The sequence below is a fragment of the Pristis pectinata genome, chromosome 1, assembly GCF_009764475.1.
Source record: "Pristis pectinata isolate sPriPec2 chromosome 1, sPriPec2.1.pri, whole genome shotgun sequence".
Lineage (NCBI taxonomy): Eukaryota > Metazoa > Chordata > Chondrichthyes > Rhinopristiformes > Pristidae > Pristis > Pristis pectinata.
This window is the reverse complement of record NC_067405.1, coordinates 106,571,488-106,589,932: the sequence shown is the minus strand read 5'-3', so window position 1 is coordinate 106,589,932 and position 18,445 is coordinate 106,571,488. Positions and strand designations below refer to the sequence as shown.

The following is an 18,445-nucleotide window of genomic DNA, read 5'->3' as shown; positions in this document are numbered from 1 at the left end:
TAGAAAAGTGAGTTTTTAATAGTCAGTATTTCCCAGTTAAGACTTTAAATTTTTTTTCTAACATTGCTTTTCAAAATCTTGCATTGTTTTTGTTTTGGGAGTTTTATCTGGTATTTGCCAAGGGGTGGTTATTTTAAAACTACTGCTAAAATGCACACTTCATAATGCCTTGTAGATTTGTGGATTTGTTTATAATTCTGTACCACAACTCATAATTGGAATCTTATGCCAAATCTATAGAACTAATTACAGGCTATTAGTTGTCATAATGGAAAGATTAATGAGTTTGGAACTTTCCCCAATTTGTGAAGATGAATTTTCTACCACTCATCCTGAAACAACACAAATTTACTATTGCCTTTCCCTTTCTTGTGCTTGCTGGATGTAGTGGCTCATACTTGTGTATTGATTCATCATTAGTTGTTCTGTAGGGACCTCGCTAATTAACATTTTCAGCACATGAATATTACCTTATAATTGAAGAAGGGAACATTAGAGTTGGTAGCCTATGCCAGATGTCTCTTCTTTGGTGAAAGGATCACCTGATGTCTAATTTAGATGTGACCCTTGGGCTGCTTAACTGCAGTACGCCTATTTGTGTCTCGATTATTGAGGTGCCCTTCTGCTTTTTCTCAAGCACTTGCCAAGTGATAAGACCAAAACCAGCTACAGTATTCTAATAGAAGTCTAACATCAGTCTTAAGCAATTTTTGTCCTAGCACTTTTTGCCCCAAATTAATATGACTATTGATTTACAGAATTGCAGATAAGCTTTTAAAGACCTACATACTACAATAGCGAAGTTTCGAGGGCTTCCAATTTGGCTGTGACATCTCCTTGATTGAACATCTTTCCTACTCTTGTAAATCTGTATGCACGTAATGAACTTTTGGGCAACGTATTGCCAGTCATTGGTATCCCAGCAAAAATCCATGCCTCTGTTCATCTTCCTATATTTTCTGCTTTCTCCGTCAAACCCTGTCCCCACCTTGAAATGACCCCTTCCCTGCCTTGATATGCTTCTGTAAAGCTTTAATGTGCTGGCCAAGATGCAAATCAAATTCAATTCATTTTTAAATTTACGGCTGCATTTTTGGAAAGTTGAGGTCTGTAACACAAGTTTACCAAAGCAATTGATCAACAGGTTCTTTTGCTGCAGTTTCAGCCTTTTGAGTCTTGACTTTTCAAGTGTTATAAGTATTATAAAGTTATGTAATCAGAAATCCCTTTGCTTCAAAGGAGACTCAGATGATATAAAAAAAGAACAAAAAGACAAGAAGAAGAAAGATGATAAGAGAAAAAATGAAGATCAAGCCAGTGAGAAAGATGGTGTGTATTAGATCACTTGCTAAAAGTGCTTGAAATTTTCAGATGCAAATGTTTGCTTAGAATTTGTTAGAGATTTGGCACAATTTTAAAGTGTTCTTTAAAAGAATGCAAAATATTTGTCTGCCTGCAAATGCAAGTTTATAAAGGCTCTTTATTGTTAAGCTGTTGGTACCAAATGATGCGTGCTTGGTGAGGCAGATGAGAAGTGTAGAGAGTTTGACTGTCACACTGGCCAACAATTATTCAATGCCAACATTGTTGTGCTGGTATATTAATTCATGAAAGCCCTGAAAAGATTATGTAAAATTAGCATATTGGCAAAAATAGGAAGCATGCTGTAATGTAGATGGTTTGGTTCCATATTACAAACTTAATATAAACTTAACTAAATCTTGCAGGAGTTGTATTTATCATCCTTCATCTCTACTTCACAAGAAAGAAACCCAGCTTGTCCTTTCTCTCCAATGTGGGAAAGGGGAATAATCAGAAATTGAAACCTATGATGTCAGTAAGAAAGTAGTTGAGATCCTGCAGACAGCTTTTCAGCAGCCAGGAAAATGTGGAAATCTTTTGATTAACTCCCAGTGCCACATGCTAATATGTAGTAACTAGATGATTGCATGTATCTGATTTGGTGTAAGGGGTAGGGTTTCAGATTCCTGAGACATGGGGACCTTTTCTGGAACATGAAACTTGCAACCCGTACAGGTTCTACCTGATTTGGGTCTGGGACCTGAGTTGTGTTGATTTTTTTTTGTTATTGAGCCCAAAATGAAATGAAGAAGTGAATCAAAAGGAAAATTTTGAAAACCCAGAAATGGACTAGTGATAAGGGATATCAATTACTTTAATATTAACATTTGGGGTGTGAGGAAAGGGGAAGTATAGGTCAATGAAAGTGAACAACTCTGAATTTACTTGAGACGTGATCAAATATATTAGAAAAAAGAGAGGATGCTGTGGTGGATCAGTTTTGGAGAATGTGGTGGTACAAGTGGAGTATGTTTTGATTGGAAACTGTATAATCTAAACAGTACTTTTTCTGTTTGATTGGGGTGAGTGCCAGAGCTAGAAAGGCAAGTACGAAAATCTTTGAAGGAGGTAGTGCAAATTTATTACACAGTTAAAACAATTACACTGAATGCTTGCATGACTTTGTGTTTTGCGGCATCAACTATAAAAACAAGTCAAGCTAACCTTTGACAAACCTCCTAGTTAGGCCATAATATATAGTGTACAAATCTGAGCATTGTGCTTTAGCTAGAATCTCAAGACTATGGTGAAGGATTACCAGGATGAACTCAAGGATGTGAGACTTAAGTTATGTGGAGAGATTAAATAAGCTTGAGTTCTTCAAGCAGAAGTTATGGGAAACCTAATTTGAGATTTTCAAAAAGATAATGAACTTTTATGGAGCAAGCAAGGAGAAATATCTTTTAAATAATGAGTATTTTTTCCCCACTGAGGTTTTTTTCCAATTTTCTGATTAACTACCCAAAAGGGTGGCAAAATCAAATTCCATTAGAACTATCAAAGATATTGGACTTTAATTTGCAAGGTTAGGTGAAAAAGCTGGGGTCTGAGATTAAATTAGACAGCTTTCAATGAACTGTCACAATTCAACTAATGGGTGTAAATGTGTTAAATGAATATCTGATCCTACAAGATGCTTTGACATGGTTCTGTACAAGTGACTTTCTGACTTGGTTTTCAGTAAGGTTTAAATATTCTGACATCAGTTTTTGAGGAATATAAATACTATTCACAAAATGTATGTACTGTTTCAGAAAACCAATTTTCAACATGCTAAGGCTGCCTGTATTGTGTCCAGAAAACTTTTACATATAGGAACTAGATATTGAAATAATGCTTAAATAGTTTATTAGTAAATGAAGAATGCAATGAAAAATGTAAATACAGGATCTTGATATGTTATCTATACACCATTCTGATTTGGGAATGTATCACCATCATTCATTGCTGGATCTAAATCCTGGAGCTCCCTACCCAGCAACAATGAAAGAACTGCAGTAGTTCAAGATGATCCTTCATCGCCACTGCATCAGGTAGCTAGGGATGGGCAATAAATGCTGACCTTGCCCACATCTCATAACTGTTTTTGTTTTGACAACTCTGGAAACTTGTGGATGAAATAAATTCTGGTGACAAGGGATCTAATTTATAGCTTTTAATTCTTGCATTTTAGATGCTAGTGATGGTGGGAAAATACAGAAGACATTATTAGATCGTTGGAGAGAGTCTCTTCTGGCATGCACCAGCTTAGCTCAGGTTTTCCTTCATCTCTCTACACTGGATCGTAGCATTATATGGGCCAAGTCTTTGCTAAATGCTCGCTGTAAGATCTGTCACAAGAAGGGAGATGCAGAAAACATGCTCTTGTGTGATGGCTGTGATAGGGGGCATCACACATACTGCTTGAGACCAAAGGTCAAGGTTTGTGCCTAAAACTGGTTTGTACATATATATATACATATATATATATATATTTTAAAAAATGAAAATTGTTTATAATCTATCTTCCACTATTTTCAAAATAATATTCTTTAATGTGGCCAATTTCTCTTAGATCATTCCAGATGATGATTGGTTCTGCCCTGAATGCAGGCCAAAGCAACGGTTCCGTCGTACAGTGGCCAGGCAGAGGCCATCATTGGAGAGTGAGGAAGAGGAGGATCTAGCTGAATTAGACAAGAAGTTGATAAAAATGCAGAGTGAGGAGGATAAAAACGAGGCAATGGAAGAGAATGAAACTGAGAGAGAAATTGAAATGGAAAAGAGGTATTTTTAGTTACCAAATTGTTTAAAAACTTGGTTTTGCTGGTATTGTTGGGTTTTGGTATTGTTACCAACATTGCCATTTGCAGAAGAAGACATTTATCTAGCAACTTGACATGCGGATTGACAGTACTGCTGACTATATCATTGGAAAAAGTACACAATCTAATAAGTGATAATCAGCATCTCTGTTCAAAAAGGGCTGTGTGGAATAAGTTTTAAGCTCTCATTTCCTTATGACAGAAAATGACACCATTCAGCCCATCAGAGCCAGGCCTTACAGCAGTGGTTAGGAAATGCTTCAGGGTGATACACATTTAGGACTGTTCTATAAATGGCACTTGATTTAAATTGATTCTTAATTTTAATGTCGACTCTTGGAACAAATCCCTATCATCTACTTATTTCCCTGTACCTTTTCTCTTTCACATGTCCATTAACTCTTCACCACCAACACCAGCCTGATTCTCCTACCACTCACCAACACAAGGGATAACTTACTGACCAACTAACCTACTAGCCAGCAGTTCTTCAGGAGAAAATGGGAGTACCCAGGGAAAGCTCACAAGGAGAACATGCAAACTCCACATAGAGCACCAGAGGTCAAGGTAGAATCTGGGTCTCGGGAACTGTGAAGCATCAGCATTACCTGTTGTACCACTGCCACCCAGATCTCCTCAACAAATACTGGTCGATGGCTAGAATTAAAAATGGTTAAGTGGAATTTTGCCCTTGTCTCAAGAGATTTTGGATACAGAGCTTGGATGTTGTAGTAAAAACAAAAACAATTAATGAGTCATAAGTAACACTAAGGTTCCTCTCTAGGGTTTCTTATTACAAGCTAATCAAAAATTGATGGGCCTAGGGGCATTCCTTTATTCCAAATGGTTGATGGAAGAGTGAAGTGGATGTTTATTTTTTATGTACCATATTTCACTGAAACTTCACAAAATATAAGAGTACAGCTAGAATATTGTGCACAGAGTGGTGGAGATTTGGAACTCAAGTCTGAAATGGGCAACATTTTCAGATATTAAGAGTTTCTAGAAGAGTGGATTACAGAACTTCTCCCAGAGGTTGGGGATCTCTGACAGGGCCACAGATAAACATCAGATCCAGGGCTTTCAGGGGTGATTAGGAAATACTTCAGAGTGCACAGTGTGGTACCCATTTGGAACTATTCTGTTAATAGCACTTGATTCTAGTAGCTTCTTAAAATTAATTCTGATGGATTTTGTTGGAACATTTGGGTTCTGGAGCAGTGTTGGAGATTGCCCAAGATCAAGCTGATTTGCTGCTTTTGCTTGCAAGGCTTAATGGCCTTGTTCTTTCTCTATATTTTTGCTCCATTTACCCTGTCGATCATTGAATAATGTTAAGTGCTTCAATTAGTTCACTTCATAAGCTGCTTTACTAAGAGGTTGAGATTAGTCTTTGCAACCCATTTTGTAATTTAACCTTATTAAATCTCAATATCTTTCTGGCAAAACTAAACTGCACATCCTCCAAGACCAATACATTTTTCATGTAGTACCCAGGATCTCCCTGCTGAGCCACGATTCCTGACTGCTTGCCCCAGTGCAGATCCCTGAGTGGGTACCACTAATGGCTTCCTGCCAATTTTAGTACATATCTGTGATCACTGATTTCTGCCTCCTCCCGTTCCATGTATGCCCATTGCTCTCAATTCTGTTGCTTGAAATTTTGGGAAATGTCTTTTAATATAAGTTCACTACACATGACTTTGCAACTTATGTTGGCTCTCTGATCAGCTCATCTTTCCCAAAACTTTTTTTGTAATATCCCTGTAATTTGTGTTAGACTAAAGTTTACAGGCCGTCCCCAGGTTATGAACAGCCAACTTATGGACACCCCTACATACGAATGAACTCCCATAATATTATTACATTTAAAAGTCTGACATGTATACAAGTATTCATTTCCTCTTGGTAACCACTTTTAGTAATTGTTCTTATCAGCCTTGTGTGCTTTTGACACCATTCATTACCATACCGTGGAGGTATGCTTACCATAGCAAACTACTTCGGTGTATTTTCCAACTTGTGGACAAAATCGACTTATGGGCATCTGTAAAAACAAAACCTGTTTGTTATCTGGGTATGGCCTGAAATAATTTTCCAGTTCACCTTTGAAATTGCTTGTCTCTATATTTGAAAATATTGGCAGAATCTGGAGTAGAAGCCTAATCTACAAAAGCAGTCTGTAAGCTTTATATAGCATTGTGGACTCATTGAGAGTATCAAATTTGATTTGTATTTTGTTTCTGTTTTGGTCTTTGTTTACAATGATGAGTGTTTGCTTTAAAAGTTAATCTTGGAACTATACTGAATATTATCCCTAACAAATACAGATATTCTAACCACTTCAGTTTATACACCCAACATTTCAAATGCACTTTAAATGAGGAGTGTTTCTCTTCCACAAATGCTTTGAGCAATGTTTATTGTTCTGTCTCCTTTACTAGTCGCCCACGAAGAGGAAGACCTCCTATGAAACTACAAATTAAGGGCAAAAGGGGTAAATCTAGCACAAAGGCAGCGATTACTCAGCAAGCAGGTAAAAGGAAATACACTCCTCGCAGTCAGTCAAATACTCCCAAGTTAACTACATCTTTTGGTAAAAATAGTGGCAGAAGATTGGGAAGGAAGCCAAAATCTGCATCAAACTCTGAAATAAAACGAATGTCCAGATCGTTTTGTTGTGCTAAATCCTACCAAGCAGATGAATCCTTCAGTGAACTGCCAAGCCCCCGTCGGCGACAGAGGTATCAGAGGATTACTACCAGCACACCTGAGTACAACACTTCAGCCTCTCACAGTGTTAACATTTCTGATTTAGACATCTTGCAGGATGAACCTGTAAGAAAAAAAAGGAAGTATACACGTCGTGTACAGCAGAAACCAACTCAGGTGATTAAAACAGGAAGAAGAGGCAGAAAGCGGAAATCTGCAGGTAGGAAAAATGTGGAGGACTGCAACACAATAATAGAGCAAGTGAATCCATTTCACTTATGAATCAATCAACTGATAGGACCACAAATGGTACTCTTGCATTTCCTCAGACTTTCCAATTACTTGAATTCTCAATAAAATCAGGCTAATCAAATTATCAAAATTGTCTTTAACTTCCTGATTAGTGGTGCTATTTGTCAGTTTTAATGGATGACCTGAACGAAAATGTTCCTAGAGTGTGAATAGGTATATTAATATATGTATAAAGGTGAGCTTTTTTGCTATATATTCTTTTCAAAACAAAATCTATTGATATTTTTAATGCATGAAACTGACTGAGCTAAAATTTAGGATATTGTACTTAAAGAAATCATACCTGATCTTTGAAAATAGCCACTTAACTCTTCAAAAAAATTTTTTTAACTAAAAAAGCAATTGAGAACCACTTCACTGAATTTGAAAAGAAATCTCAACGTGCAAGATTACCAAGTAACAATGATTGATTTTGGTTTTTGTTGCATGCTACTAAAAATCTGATGTCATAAAACTTGTCCCATTTTACTATTTGGTTAAGTATTTGCAAAACAGTTGTACTGAGGAAACCATACCTTCAGAGTAAAAACTCACTCCATGGAGAATTTTTAGAGAAGGAATAAGGCAAGAAAAAGTATTTAGAGTATTGAACCATGTCATCTGAAAATATTGCTTGACTGGCGATAACTGACTAAAGAGAAGTAAATAATAAATCTGCTGTTGCAATGTTATAGGCATTCTCAGAGGAAAATATTGTGACCTGAAGAGACTTTTGAATTTGTTGCACTGGTGAAGACAGCAAATGGAAATTGGGCAATGGGGCTTGGTATATATGCAAGAAGTGGAGTTTCTGTATATTGCAACTGGAGAGGAGGATGTTCTGAGTAATAGCTGGTTGACAATAATATAGGCTTGTGCTGCTTTAGCAGAAATTTAAGAGCAGGAAGACTGGGCTGGACATGTAGAATTAACTATTGGACTGTGGGGTTTGAAAATCCAGTGGAATGCCAGGATTTTGATGTCTTTGAATTATTTACAAAGGAATGAAATTTGGTCAAGTGTACAAGTTTCACCAGGAATCAAACAGTGTATCCAGTTTTTACTGACTCAAACAATTTTAGTTATATTTTGTCTTGAGCTAGCTAATAAATCCAACTTTTCCTTAGCCTGAGTAGTGATTCCTTCAATCGGTTTCTTTTTTAAAAACAAAATCTTTGTGGGATAGTCGGTAGAATATTATGTAACAATTCAGTAAAAGCTCTGGCCTGGTTTCCTTTTGCCTATGACAGCATGATAATGTTGAACAGAGTCATTAATTACTTCTGCAATTGCAGCTATAATATGCTATTCCTTGAGAACCTTCTACAACATTTAATAGGTCAATATGATTGAGACAGTCATACAGAAGAAAATCTTGGAAATGAAAAGGCTTGACTAGTTACTGATGTTTCTTCACAAAGGGGTATCCAGAAACTTGTTTTGTATGTAGAATATTCAGCAAATATGCTCCAGATGACCTCGTTTGTTCATGACTTCCAAGAGGGGTCAGCAAATCCTACCACATTAGCCTTTTCTGCAAAACAAATCCTCTTTTTACTGTATCATACTTTTTTTTGTAGTAGATTACCCTCTTCACTTTCTCAAGAACTGCTATATCCTTTTATCAGTGGCATCTAGTACATGAAAGTAATTGGTATTCTGTTTTTGATGCTGTACTCTTAGTGTTGCAGCTTCTATCATATTCGCATGATTGCTTGCTTATTTGCCTTCCATCAACAATCAGTTGCCTGGCGCTATTAAACTCTGCTTGCCCATTCAGTCAATTTGAATATATCTATTTGGTACTACTTTTGCTACTTGCCCCATTGGCATCTTTTTTTCCAATCATCCATTAATTTGGAGACTATGAACCGAGACGTGTCTGTGTACATGCACTGAAAGATTTCTTAAAAAAAGGAAGTTGATCTGTTGACTGCTGCATAAAGATATTGGAAAAAATAGCATTATCATAGTTGGTATTATAAAAAGTTACATCATTAGTTAACTTGGTTAGCAAAATCTTGCCATCATGAATAAAAGGAAACCAGACCAAAGGAATAAAAGCAATGACAAATAAAACATGGAGGTGAGAAATATCTTGGAGGCAGAAGTTGGAAAGAATTTGGGGAATTGAAAGAGTGATCATAAACTTGGAGAAGAGTGGCTGCGGAAAGAAACCATTAGCTTCTGAGCATTGGCGTAATTAGATTTGGGCATGTAGGAGATTAAAGGAATAATTGGTGGATTTGTGAGGGGCCGGTATGGAGGAGTATCGTGAGGCTATATAAGCAGGTGCTTTGAGGATCTGTAGGAGATCGAGGGAAGTGGTGGTTAGGACAATTGTACAGGTGGTAAATCCAGGAAATGAAAAGGCTTGACTAGGTATTTGTATACCCTCCCAAAGGTTATCAGATTCAATTGTCGTTTTCTTAGCTAGCCCCTTGAGGTCAAAGATGACTTGCTTTACTCTAATTCTATGGGTTCTGAAGTGGCTGATGAGACCAATATGGGCAACCCCCGCATTACTGTGGAGGTGGGGGTTGTGTTCCTAGAAAAGGTCTGTATCGCAGTTTTCTGTAATGTGTAGCCACGTCATCTGCGCGTGCGTCAAGAAACACATTGGGGGTCACTTGTGTAGGAGTTGCTGACTCTACCACAGATTGGGCAGGAGGTGTTGATGAGGTGGTATGGAAGGTGGTGTGCATCTTCCATGACGAGGAGATTCTGTTTTTGGTGTCATCCTGGGATGCTCTTTTTTTTGACCAGTCATGCATTAGGGATCCCCATGAGTTGGTGACCATATTGCTCTTTCTCAAGGGAACTTTGAGATCATTCTTAAGCATATCATCTTGCCTGTTGGTAATCTCTTATTGTGATAACTCAAAGTAGAGTGCCTGTTTCAGGAGTCCATCAGGTTTGTGGATAAGGTGGTAATAGAAATTTAGCCATTTCACTCAATTACTCCAGTCAAATTTGAATGTTTGATTTGACAATCTTCATTCGGGATTGCAAGTAGGAATAGTGAAGCTGGGAGGTTGAGCAACCTGTTGGTTAAGTGAACTATTAAAATAGCAAACAAATGTTAAATTCAGAAACCATTTTGAGTGGGGTTTAGGAAAGACAAAAGCACAAGTGGAGATGCTATTGAACCAATATAAAAACTCTGAATGATGGACAGTTAATGCAAGAAACCCAGGATTCAGACCTTTTTATCGAAATAGGCAGTCCTTGCCTGAGCAAGGTCAATGGATTGATTGTGGCTCGGCCACTTTTGTATATGATATAAGTGAAAATGTTCGTGCAGAGAAGTAATCAAAGGAGAATGTGAAATGAGGATAACAATTGAAATAAGAGGATCAAGAGTTCCTTGATGCATAGGTGAGAGCAGGTGTTTGAGTGGATGAATCCCTCATGGGGTTGGGAAGAGGAAGATGGACAACAGGATATGAGAGAGAAGAGAATAGTGACAGAATAGAAGTTGGTGGTCCCTCAAAGTGAGCCATTGTGGTTTGGCTGGGGCTGTTGGTGGTAAGAGGTGGAGAGAGAGATAAATGGGATCAGATGCAATAAGAAAGATACTTGGAAAAGTAAAATGAATGAGGAATTCAAAAAGAAAAAAAGAATAAGGTGGATATAGATGAAAGGTAAGCTGTGTAATCAGTTTATCCAGATATCTAGAAGAGTGACAAGCCTCGGATTGTAGCTGATCAAGTTCAAGGGTGATTTGTTGTGCTGAGTGGGAGGGAGTGTGCTCTTTTGGAAATGTACAGTAAAGAGGTGACATTAGGGTGAATGTGGCAGAGGGTGGTTACAAACCCAGTTGAGGCTTGGAGAATAAGCTGAAAGTCATTATTGACTAGAGGTCTGAGAAGCAGGGAGAGTGCTTTGTGGTAACATTGATCAGCATTTAAACTTAAGTTAAACCATAGCTGAGATGTAGAGAATACTTTTGTGGCAGTAGGCTACCTTCCATTTATTAAAGTGTTCACTTTTTTTACTGCAAAGATTGCGTTTCTCTTTTGAAGGAGACTTTGCAAATTACCGCATCATCTCCATTTTAATGGTGAGATTTTAAACCTGTACATTAGTTATAGCCTAAAGAGGCAACTTGGCACACACATGCACACCTTTTTTCTCAAGTTTTCAAATGCTGTCCCAATTTTAACCTATTCTTCTATAATTCGTTTGAACTCCCTCTGAACTGAGAATTCTCAAAGTAAATAATAGGATGATGAATGCCGGTGTCTTTGCTTTCCTCTTGGAAATCTGTGAAATAATTTAGTCATTGCACATGGTGCGCTATATTCAAAATGTCTGCTCAAAGATGTATAAATTTTTGTTGTTATACTTAAAATATTTCTGTACATTCAAATGTTATGATACTCATTTGAGTGAGGTAAAGATGAAACTATTATTAATTATAATTGAACTACTCAAAAGTTGACTTAATAAAATTATTATACTTCTGTGGATACTCCTGTATAATCAAATACTAATACAATTCATTAATCCTTGTTGTCCAGTATTAACAGTTATGAGTAAGAAATGCAAAGCTCAGCTTATGGTCATATGATTTTAAAGTTACAATTTTAATTTCTTTAAAAAGATGCCATGATACAAGTACCAAAGGTAACTGGGAACCGGAGGAGTTCAAGTCGGCACTCTGGCATGCATGAACTTTCTCTTTGTGAGCAACTGATAGTGGACTTAGTACGGCATGAGGACAGTTGGCCATTCCTGAAATTGGTAAACAAAGCTCAGGTACATGGAAATACATATTTATTTATGCACCATAGATTTGTTTTAGTACATGAAAGTAAGTATTAGTTGAGCCATTCCTAAGTTTGAAGAAAATGTATTCCTGAATAACAATTTGTGAAACTTTAAGTCAAAGGTACTGTGAAATTGGGCATTTCAGTATAGGTATTCCTATGCACAAAGTGGAATGTTATTCCTTAATATAAAAAAAACTTGCAAAAATTCAACCAGTATGGAATGAAAATTCATTGCAATGTGTTTAACTGTCTTAATCAGAATGCATCACATGGCCAAGAAATGAGTTCTCTAACTACCTTTTTTTCTTCACAGGTTACTGATTACTACGATATTATTAAAAAGCCAGTTGCCTTAAATATCATACGAGAAAAACTAAACAGATGTGAATATAACGTTGCATGTAAGTTTACGGTTTGCTGTGGCTTTACCTATGAATCCTTTATTTCAAGTTAATGCTGATAATTTGTTTGCATTTAGTCAATTAGATGACCGTAATTTTCATTAACTATCCAGTGATAACTCTCTAAATCTCTGCTGCTGTAAGAAATACTCGAGCTGCACAAACTTCTATTTGCCATTTTCCCTTTTTGTTGAGCACATTAGTCAGGGAAGGCTGGGATCATTTTAAAGACCCTATCTCCTTCATTTGTGACCTGGCCTGCTTTAGGACTTTTTTTGATTATAGTACCAACTTCTGTTACATGTTGACTGCAATTTTGATACCTAATCTGGGCTACAACAAAAAATTAGATTTAAGTTTATAGTAAAACTTTGTTAATCTGGCACACGCAAGACTTGGATGATGCCAGACTGTCAGATCTTCCAGACTACTATGTAATTCCAATTAATACCCCAAAACACTTTTAATTAACTTTAAAGATATTGTACAGTAATATAACTTTTCCAGCCAACCTAATGTTTCAAGGGAGCACAGGAAATGGAACAGGATTGATTCCAGAGAGTGAAGAAATGGGGCTCTTGTGAGTTTCAAGCAAGTTTGGATGTTGGGCCCCAGTGAGTTTAAAGGGTATGCAGGAATCAGGGTGCCATTGAGCCAGATGTCAAACTATCAATTTCAGAAGTGAATTGTCAGACTTCTACCTTACATCATGGCTGATCACCTCACTTATTAATAGCAGAATATTCCTGATGGAAATTTATACAAATTTTGTCATCATGAATAAATGGACATGGTTCTCTGCAAAGACTGGGGCTCTTTCCACAGTGGTTTCCACTTTTCTAGTGTGACATGGTCTAAGGCCACCTTTAAGGCTATCTGAGACATCCACAAATAATGAAATCAAGCTGGCTCAGCTACAATTCAGCTTGAAACATTTTCGCATTTTACATAAAAGGAAGGGAAAAGTGTACAGATTTCTAAGAATAATTTAACAATTTCATAAAATTTAGATTAAGTTGAAGTTTTAAAACCAACATTTTGCATTTTAAATCATCTATTTTTCCATTGTTCTGAAGAAATGATGCACCAAAGTTTTTTTTAAAATGCAGTAACTAAATTTTCAGGTCAAAAGATTTCCCAGGAGTAACTTTAACCTAATGCACCATTTTAAAAGCCTAGTTAAACCTTATTCAAGCAGGTGTGACAACTTTACTGAACTTTTAATTTAAAATGCTGCTAAGTTGAAGTTCACATCAATTGCTGATTCTGCATTGGTTGCACCTGTGAATACTGCAAATGTGCTTCCTATGGAGAAACAGATATCAATAACAACAACTTTGAGACTTCTGCATTTTGATTATTGTGATTCACTCTTGTCTCCAAGTGGAAAAGGCTACTCCAGAGGTTTAGCATCATAATGTAGGCTGACACTCCAGTGCAATAAAAAGGAAGTATAGGCCTGTTAAAGTGGCTGATCTTTGGAGCAGATTGTTAAACTGAAGCACTGTATGCTCTCTCAGAAATATAAAAGATTCCATAGCACCACTTGGAAGAACAAGGAAGTTATTTCTGCTACCCTAGTGCATAATTATCTTCCATCAGTATTGCTAAAATCTGATTACCTGATCATTATGTTGATGTTATTAGGAGCTTGTGGCTTGTAAATTGTTTCCAAAATAACAATGGGCGACAGGCACGGTAGCATAGCGATTGGGGTTCAATTCCCGTCGCTGTCTGCAAAGAGTTTGTACATTCTCCAGTGTCTGCGTGGGTTTCCTCCAGGTGCTCCAGTTTCCTCCCACATTGCAAAGATGTATGGCTAAGTTAATTTGGGTTTAAAATGGGCGGCGTGGACTTGTTGGGCCGGAAGGGCCTGTTACCATGCTGTAAATAAAATTTTTTTTAAATTTAAATTTAAAAAAAATTTAAATTTAAATAACAGTGACTGCATTTGGATGCACATGACTAAAAGTGCCTTTAGTTAAACTGATGTGTGCATGAGAGGTTCCATATTAATCTGAATCTTTCTTGCTAACTCTACATGTACAGAAACCAGAAGTTGTAATTATTTTGTGAAAATGAAAGCAATGAGGGTTGTCAGTTTTGCCTTTGTGACCACACAATTCCAGAGCATAATAGTTGGCATTGGAGGCAAGTTGTGCATAAATTTGCATTGCATCACATCATGTGGCAAAGTACTTCATCAAAGTGCTTTATACAAGTACTGAACCTAACCTACACTTATGAACAATGAAATAGATGACCATTCACTTTTACTGTTTACTGGCAATAAGCAAGAAATGAGCCGTGCTACCAGTAGAATTAAACCTTTCTGAAAAACACATGGGATTTTAACCTAAACTGCATAAACAGCATACAGGTGCAATTCAATGTTTTTGTTTCTCCAATGGGCAGTATCTTTGTAAGTATAACATTTTCAGTCATGACAAGTGTTGGTTTGGATTATACAGGAGATTATGAAGAATTTTTTTATTCTTTATTATATACAGAACTGCTCTCACTGATTCAGAGATAAAGGACTAGAAAAGCCAAAAAACTGCAGAGACTGGAAATGTGAAATTAAAAACAAAATGCTGGAAATAGGCTAAGCAGCAATTGTGTAGAGGCAGACTTAATGTTCCAGGTAGAGAAAAAGTTGGAAATGAATAAACATAGGAGAATGGTGGAAATACACACCAGTTTTCTGTCTTCTGATCTTCTTTGACATGAGATAATGTTGCAGGTTGATGACCTTTTGCCAAGATTGGCCAATTGTAATACAAACTAGAAAGACTGGTTATCTGAAATTGTTGCATTCATTGAGTGCTGTAACATGGCCAGTTGAAAGATGAGATACTGTTTTTTGAGCTTGTATTCGGCTTTGGAACTACTCGTACTAGGAGTGGGATGGAGAATTGGAGTGACAGGCAACTAATGGAAACTCAGGGTTATCCTTGCAAACTGAATGGAAGTATTCTGCAAAATGGTCACCCACTGCTTTTGGTTTCACATCATGAGTACTACCAATTGAGTGTATTGCATTTGGCGCTCTCATTATGATTTGTTTAACACTGGAGAAACTAAATGCAGGTTGGGTGACTGTTTTGCAGAACATCTGTGTTGCCTGTCACTTCAGTTCTCCATCCCTCTGCTACACTGACCTTTTTGGTTTTGGTCTCTTGCGTTGTTCCAAAAAAGCCTAATGTAACCTGGAGGAACAACAACATCTTCCCACTTGGTATGTTACAACCCTCAGGACACAACCTAGAATTCAACAATTTCAGATAGCCAGGCTTTCCAGTTTGTATCAGAACTGGCCAATTGTGGTGGAAGGCCATCAATTTCCATTATTTTTTTCAGATTTTTCACACTCTGTAGTATTAATGGGTATTTCCACTGTTTACCTTTTTTCAGCAGTGATTTGTTTCAACTTGCTTGCTTTCTCCCCTGTAAATAACGTGCCCTCACTAACCTCTGTCAGTCGCACTACCTTGCCATTCAGTCTCTACTGGATTATAAATATTCTCTCTGTTCCAAGCACTTCTTCTCTACAGCTTGTTTGATTTCTAACTTTTAGTTTAAGGTCATCAACATTATCTTTCCACAGATGCTACCTGACCTGTTGAGTATTTTCAACATTATCTGTTTTAATACATCTAGTATATTTAAAAAGGATTAAGATTCCATTTTTTTTAATATTTTCTTTTCAGCGGATTTTATTGATGATGTGGAATTGATGTTTACAAACTGCTTTGAATACAATCCTCGAAACACGAGTGAAGCAAAAGCTGGGATAAAACTTCAAGCCTTCTTTCACAATCAAGTAGAAAAGCTGGGATTGACAATGAAACCTGCCAATGTGGACCATCCACCACAACCTCCAATTACCAAAAGGTCAAGAATTTAAGGTTGTTCAGTGGTGTTACTTTAATTAGAACATTCAAAATTTGTCATGTTCCATCTCTGAAATTGAAAACTAGAATCATGCCACAGACTGCCTTGCCCTTCTTATGAACTGCAATAACTTTTATTTACAATGTTGAAATGCGACCTGCACTGGACTAAAATTCTTTCTATTCTTAAGCACTCAGGAAGATGTAGTGTGAAACTGCATTTTGCTATGATAAATTTGTAGAGATTTCATAATTTGTGTATATTGGATACAGTACTGTTTTACTGAATTACTTTTGTACTTTTTTGAAGTAACATTCATGCATAGTAGTGTCTTCCACCAAACACGGAGTAAATGCTATACTTTTATAAATCTAATTGTGGAGCTCTCCAGTGTTCTTATTTTGTGAAGAAATATGTTGTTAATTTAAAGGAAAATCAGTCACCAATCTCCAGTTATAACTTTTATTTTAATTAAAAATGACTCTTAAAACCAACAAAAGAATGCTACACTACACATGAGTGAGAATTGTATATCATTTCAGTGCTGTATATGTTTCATGCTGGTGAGAATGATTGGTCTGCCAAGAAAGATTAGTTATTTATTCAGTGTTGAAAACAATTTGTGGGGTTTTGAATTTCTCCTGTATTTATGAAATTTGTAATTGAAAAGGGGGGGGAGGGAGGGATTGAGTTTTTTTTCCATGCTGCAACATTTTCTGATTTTTTTTTATATATATATATAAAAGCATGCCCTTTCAAATGCTCAATAAAATGTGGAATCCAGGAACTAGATTCTTATGTTTCTGGCATCAGTAGTATTGATAATGTGGTTTACTTTGTGAAAGTAATTTTTTTGTTTCTTTGTACAAATAAAACTTTTGAGTTGATGTCCATGATGCTTGTGTGATACTAGAAACTAGATGTAGAGATCTTGAGTAGAGGTGTTTTGTATACCTCCACTGAGCTGCCTTTGAAATAGCTGAAGTGCTTCTGCATCGATCTGTAGGGGCCAAAGTTCTTACCTGCTGCATAATGAGCAGGAAATACATGTTTTGATAAACAATTAAATTGTTCTGTTGTCAATTTTGGTGTGTAAATACAGTTCTAATTATTCTGGATTAAGAATCAGATCATCTGTACAGGAGGAGAAAAGCAGGCTGAAGATGCAATAGTATTATGTTTGATTTTACCTGTGCAGCTTAATTTTGTCAATGTTATTTCAAAATTTCTTTTCTAATTTTCAAAATTGTCCACTGGAGGAAACCTGTCAAGCCTAGATGTATAAATCCTGTCCCAACAGACCGATTTGCTAGACCCCCACACTGTCTAGTGTCAATGTTCCTTTCTTTTTGAATCTTTTTTAGAATGGCATCCTGCTTTCAGAATCAGATTTATTATCACTGACACATGACATGAAATTTGATTTGAGGCATTTGACTGATTAAACTTTGCCATAGACACTCTGTGATATTTCTATGTTCTTAGCATACTTCAAGCAAGAATGTTTCTCCTGAACTCCTTCATTGGAATTGCCAGTGACACTAAAATCCTTAATTCCCCTAAGAAGCCACATTGCACTACTTGTAGCAATTTGATAAAATCATCTTTTTCAGCTATCTCAGAATGAAACAGTAAGGATGACCAGCATGTTCCCTGGTTGGAGTGAAAGAAGTTTTTTTTTGTTCAGCAATTTCACTATCACCTTTTGGGTTTAATCCAAATTTAATTGAATACTTCTATTTTCCAGCTGCTGTGGGGAGATTTGAATTTGAGCCTAGTCTAGGCCATTCATCCAGGCTATGAGATTACCAATCCAGTAGCATGTCCAATATCCTAATATTCCCTGCACTTCTAATATTATTCATAATCTCATTTTGGTTTCTGAAACATTTTCTCCATGTATCTGAATAATTCTTGCACAAAAGCCATGGCAGGATCCACACTGACCTTTTGAAAACCTTTGCTTTATAAAACAATGGAATACATGACCATGGGGGTTACATAATACTTTATATTTTTTAAAAATCCCTTGGGTTAGAGAGCACAGGAGAAATGTTGGTAGATTATGGTCTCAGGTCTTGGATATTTGAGGCTGGCACCAATCCTTTAATTCCACTACACTAACACAAAGTGAAGCTGAAATATACTTGTCTCTGACAGACAGCTCCAGAGAACTATCTGTGATGAACTGTCCCGTGAGGACATC

The 18,445-nt window shown here is 36.7% G+C and overlaps 1 protein-coding gene across 2 annotated transcripts in view; it reads left to right on the top strand.

The window, feature by feature from the left end:
• baz1a (bromodomain adjacent to zinc finger domain, 1A) overlaps nucleotides 1–16,903 on the top strand; it is a 63,421-nt gene extending 46,518 nt beyond the window's left edge. For both annotated transcript variants that reach the window (XM_052025254.1, XM_052025245.1), the window contains exons 22-28: nucleotides 1,240–1,329; nucleotides 3,536–3,783; nucleotides 3,917–4,128; nucleotides 6,611–7,098; nucleotides 11,776–11,930; nucleotides 12,258–12,345; nucleotides 16,056–16,903. In XM_052025254.1, coding sequence (XP_051881214.1) covers nucleotides 1,240–1,329; nucleotides 3,536–3,783; nucleotides 3,917–4,128; nucleotides 6,611–7,098; nucleotides 11,776–11,930; nucleotides 12,258–12,345; nucleotides 16,056–16,252 — 1,478 coding nt within the window. In that variant the 3' untranslated portion in view covers nucleotides 16,253–16,903. The remainder of the gene's footprint in view (nucleotides 1–1,239; nucleotides 1,330–3,535; nucleotides 3,784–3,916; nucleotides 4,129–6,610; nucleotides 7,099–11,775; nucleotides 11,931–12,257; nucleotides 12,346–16,055) is intronic.
• The last annotated feature ends 1,542 nt before the right edge of the window (nucleotides 16,904–18,445 follow it).